General features: G+C 39.1%; 1 protein-coding gene across 1 annotated transcript; it reads left to right on the top strand.

Annotated features, from left to right (window-relative positions):
* The first annotated feature begins 948 nt into the window (after nt 1-948).
* Nucleotides 949-1980, top strand: LOC104427338 (PR5-like receptor kinase). The gene has a single exon (XM_010040442.2). It carries the CDS (start codon nt 949-951, stop codon nt 1978-1980), a length of 1032 nt encoding a protein of 343 aa, XP_010038744.2.
* Nucleotides 1981-5596: the final 3616 nt, after the last annotated feature.

Below are 5596 nucleotides of genomic sequence, written 5' to 3'. Positions count from 1 at the left end.
GCGATCTCGGCCTCTACGACCTCGGGCGCCCGAGGTTGCGCCTCCGGGCGACGACGTCGCCCGAGGTCGCGCCGCTGGGTCCGCCCGACCTCAGCCGCCGTGATCTGGCGGTTCGGAGGCCAGATCGGCTATCGAACGGCCGATCGGCCTCTGTGCCTCCGGGCGCCTAAGGTCGCGGCAACGGCGTCGCCGAGGTCGCGACCTCGGGCGGCGACGGGCCGTCCGGCATCGCCGGCCGCCGGATTTGATTTTCAGATTTTTTAAAAAAGAAAATTAAAAGCAAAAGCTCATTTGGAATAAATTTTGCCAAACGATATTTTCGCACAAGCAACTTTTCAATGCGTAATTTGCCAAACGGCCGAACATTTCCGAAAACCCCTTTATCCTAAAGATATTTGCATTTAGCCAAAGGCATTCCCCAAAAGCCGAACCAAACGGGCCCGAAGTCACTTGAAATAGATCAGTATCACTTTATGGACAGTTTACGAATGATTTCCAACACAAAGGATTTCATGTCTTGAATATGATTTGAAAATGAGGACAAGGTTTTCACTCTTTGGGTGTTTACTATTAGCAATTCCTATGTACACTCAATTTGCACCAGATTCTTTTTAGGTTGATAGCATAACAATTTTTGGGCTACTTTGAGACTAATATATTGTTGTGAGCTATAAATTTTTCAAGGAGTGGATTCCGTAATGATTTATAATTATTTATTATTTGATTTTTAATGATTCAGAATAAACTATTATTATCATAATATATTTAAAACTGTCACTCAACCATTTCTCTTTCTATAATTGTTGTCAACCCTGGAAATAATGGATCTTTCCATTTCCAAGGATTCAACAGGTGGAGAAAACCTATCATAGGTAAACATCTCTCTGACATTGTTGGGTTTGTATCTCTCGCTTTGGTAAATCATCGATATCTTTTAAGGGATTGAAAATGACAGGTGGAGCGTATGCTATTGGTGCTTTAATATTTGCAATTGCCATCATTTTCACATGGAAGGTTCTACTCTTCAAGAACAAGAAAGATGGCGAAGTGGAACAATTGATAGGAAGCCTTGGATCTCTTGCTCCAAGAAGATACCGATATCTTGATTTGAAGAAAATGACAAAATCATTTTCAGAGAAACTTGGTCAAGGAGGATTCGGTGCAGTGTATAAAGGAAAGACCAAAGATGGTTGTCTTGTGGTGGTGAAAATTCTGACAGAGTCGAAAAGTAGCCCTAAAGAATTTATCAATGAAGTTGTGAGCATTAGTACAACTTCTCACATTAATGTAATCGCTCTCTTAGGTTTTTGTTACGAAGGGAAGAAGAGAGCTCTAATATTCGAGTACATGCCTAATGGTTCATTGGATAAGTTCATATATTCAGGAAGAGCTTTAAATACAAGTAGTTCCTTGGAATGGAAGATACTAGATCAAATTGCAATTGGCATCGCTCGTGGGCTAGAATATCTATACCGAGGCTGCAATACCAGAATCTTGCATTTTGATATAAAACCTCAGAACATCTTGCTTGATAGAGATTTTACCCCCAAGATTTCGGATTTTGGCCTTGCTAAACTTTGTCATGGACGGGAGAGTGCTGTATCAACTCTCAGCATGAGAGGAACAGTCGGATTTATTGCACCAGAAGTTTTTTGCCGAAATTTGGGGAGAGTCTCTCACAAGTCTGATGTTTATAGTTATGGAATGTTGGTTCTTGATATAGTAGGCATAAAAAATTCTGACGTCAAAGTTTCCAGTAGTAGTGAAATATACTTTCCAGAATGGATTTATAGGAATTTAGAGCTCGGCGAAGATTTGAAATTGCCAATGAATGTGACAGAGGAGGAGGAAGTGCTGGCGAGGAAGATGATCATTGTGAGTTTGTGGTGCATTCAAACCCGTCCATTTGATCGACCATCAATTGTGAAGGTAATAGAAATGTTGGAAGGAAGCTTTGAATCACTACAAATGCTAGCTTAACTGTAAAATTAGCGTGAATGGGAAAGCCCATCTTGTATTCTCCATCGAAAATTCCATAACTAAAAGGGAATTGTTGCAACACCTTTTGACCAAATGTCAATGTCAAATTCTAATGGGATTAAGATCCATAGACACATCGAGGAGGACAAGATATTGGAGAATTTAGAAGAAAACAACAACTGATGATAAAGTTGTAGTGCATGACAATTATCTCCTCGAGATAATTGGCATGCCTTAATTTAGGTTGAATATGTCTTTCATATAGAGTTGTGATGAAAGTAGAGAGGGTGGTTTTGTTATAATTGTTTGCATATCGTATTCTTGCAAACATGTTTATACTTGGTGACGTTGAGCAAGTGTGGTAGATCATCTACACCTAGAAATCAAGGAAGATCACCAATCAGGGAGCGCGTAAGAGTGGACGTAGGCTTGAATCAAGCCGAACCACTATAAACCGAGTGTTCAATTCTCTCTTTCCCTTACTCGTCTTGCGATTGAATTTTCAAGTTGCAAAGTCTCTAATTGTTTAAATATCGTGCAAACATCGAGAAATTTTTTTGTATACCTATTCACCCCCTCTAGGTACCGTACTAGCTATCTCAATTGGTATCGAGCCTCGTGTTCTTACTTTGTTTGAAGTGTTTTACTTCGTAGTAAAAGATCCATGGCTAGTATGCTAGCACTGGCCGATGGAGGGGCAAAGCAATACCAGACCTCCCTACTTCGATGGAAAGGATTACAACATCCGGAAGAACAAGATGAAAGCTTTCCCTACGATCAAAGGATCCTCCTGGAATGGGACGTAGTGGAAAAAGGAATCACTATTGCCGCTGCATCAAACACCGAAAGAGGAAAAGAAACCGTTGAAACCAGGGAATGTCTCAAGAAGAAATAAACAAGAGACAAGCACTTGATGCTAAAGCAATTTATTCTTTATATTGTGCTTTGTCACCAACTGAATATAACAGAATATCTTCTTGTGTCACAAAGAAAAGAAGTCCGGGACGGTGTTACATATCACTTATGAAGGAACAGATCGAGTGAAGGAGACCAATTAACATTCTTCTTGGTCAATATGAATCCTTCAAAATGAAACCAGGAGAATCTATAACCGACATGTTTAGTCGTTTTACGATATTGTCAATGGTCTTGAGAACCAAGGACAAAAAATTTCTGATCCCATGAAGGTGAACAAGCTTCTACGTGGACTCTCCAAGGATTGGAATCATATAAAGACTTCAATAAGAGAGACGCAAAGAATCATGCCATTATCTCAGACGAACCGATTGGAACTCTTGAGTCTTACGAAGTGGAACGAATTAATGAAGACGAAGATCCAAGAGGTAAGAAATCTATTGCACCGAAATCAAATGATGATTCCGATGATGCAGATTCGAAGATGATATGAATGATGAGGAGCTCGCCCTCATGATAAGAAGATTCGTAAAACTGAATAGAAAAGGCGAAGGTTTATCCCAAGGAAACAAAATTCTCGTGAGACAGCAGACCATGTTGATGATGAGGAACCAAACAAAGAAGTAGTTTGCTTCGAATGTAAAAAGAAGGGACACATCGACCCAACCGTCCTCTTCGAAAAAGAAAAGAGGAAAAGCCGAGAAATTTCAAAAGCTCTAAAGCCGAAACCTGGAGCGATCAGTGTGAAGAGAGTGATGAGGAATATGCCAACCCGTGTCTAATGGCGCAATCGGACTCGAGACTGGATCGAATGTGTGAATTTGAGGTAAGCAATTATAAAATCCCTGTCAAAGTCTCTAAATATATTAATGAGTTATGTTTTAGTCTTAAGACTTCTCTTAAAAGGATTTCCGAACTTAAAAAGGAAAACTCAGTTTTAAAACAAAAGGAAATCATTTTAGAAGAAAAGGTAAAAATTTAGACTTGAATGTTTCTACTCTTAAAGAGATGTGAAGACAATCTTTCAAAAGAAAATGCTTTCTTAAAAACTGATTTATCAAATATTTCAAAGAAATTTTCAATAGGGTCCGAAAAAACTTGAAAAGTTCTTTCAATCCAAAGACCTTACTTTAATAAGTCGGGTCTAGGTATGACAGAAGAAACAATCCCTTTGATTGATTTTCCGAAAGTAAAAGAAAGAATTAAGAAAAGACCATCGAAAGAGGCTTATAAAAATCATTTCAAAAGAGTTTTGTAAAGCCCGTAGGTCGAAATGCTTTAAGGTGTTCTAAGTGTAACAAAATCGGATCATTTTGAAAAAGAGTGTCCTATGGTTTGGAAGCCCGTGAAGAGAGTATGGCCTAATAATGCTTATCCTACTAACATGAAAGGACCCAAGAAAATTTGGGTACCAAAGAAAGCTTGAGACTCTTTTTTGAATGCAGTCTCTGGTCAAAAAGAAGGTAAAGTGGTATCTTGACAAAACGGATGCTCAAGACACATGACAGAGACTCGAGTGTTTCATAAAGCTTATTAAAGTGAATGGTGGAAAAGTTTCATTCGGAGGAAATAGCAAAGGAAGTATTGTGGGATTCGAATTGCGAAAATTGGAAATCTCACAATAAGCAATGTCTCTAGTGGAAGGACTCAACTACAATCTACTCAAAGATTAGCCAATTGTGTGATACTGGTTACAAGATCTTCTTTCAAGAAGGCATTTGTTCTGGAATTAGCAAAGATTCGACTCGCGATCTTTCATGGGTCGAAGGCATGGAAACATCTACCTCCTTGATGTAAAGCCAAATGAAGAACAATGCTTAATTTCAATTCAAGATGAAGCAATTCTATGGCATAGAAAGCTTGGCCATATCAACAAGAAGCAATTAGCCAAAATCTCTTCAAAGCAAACTTGTTAGAGGTCTACCTAAACCGCCATACCAAAAGTCACGACTTATGTACTCCATGCATTCGGGAAAGGTGTAAGAAATTCATTTAAACAAATAAATCATGTATCTACTAATCATGTAATATTGTTGCTTCATATGGATCTCTTCGGACCAACAAGAACCCAGAGCATTGGAGAGTCTTTTTAAGACCTATTCTTGATAAAACCCCCTATGAATTGTTCAAAGGTAAGAAGCCTATTGTTTCATACTTTGATATGTGTCGGTTGCAAATGCTTTATTTTGAAAAATGCAAATGATCGAGTTGGTAAGTTTGAAGAAAGAGATGAAGGCATCTTCCTTGGATATTCTACATCAAGCAAAGCCTAGAGTCTACAACAAAAAAGCCATAACCGTGGAAGAATCAATGAATGTCAAATTCCAAGACTCTGCAAGATGAATCCAAATGACTCAGTGCACGATGAGACTCGAATCCGCTCTAGATCTTCAAATGTCTACATCTCAAGAAGCATCTCGGATTCGGGAAGTCCATCATCAAGACGATCATGGAGAATCAAATAAAGAAAGAGATCATCAACCCGGTAACCGGAAACACAAACCAGCTCATCCCAAAGATCTTATTATTGGCGAACTTAATGAAGGAATCCGCACCAGATCAAAAAGGCATGAAGAATCTAGTGCCGTGGCTCTCATCTCCGAAATTGAACCAAAAAGCATAGAAGAAGCTTTATCCGATGAAAGCTGGATCGAAGCTATGCAAGAAGAGCTTAGACAGTTCAACATCAATGATGTCCGGG

This window comes from Eucalyptus grandis, chromosome 11, assembly GCF_016545825.1.
Source record: "Eucalyptus grandis isolate ANBG69807.140 chromosome 11, ASM1654582v1, whole genome shotgun sequence".
Lineage (NCBI taxonomy): Eukaryota > Viridiplantae > Streptophyta > Magnoliopsida > Myrtales > Myrtaceae > Eucalyptus > Eucalyptus grandis.
Note: the sequence above shows the minus strand (reverse complement) of the source record. Positions and strands in the feature narration are given on the sequence as shown.

Excerpts from the sequence above, each read along its gene's own strand:
- LOC104427338 (XM_010040442.2), top strand. The coding sequence starts at position 949 with ATGACAGGTGGAGCGTATGCTATTGGTGCTTTAATATTTGCAATTGCC.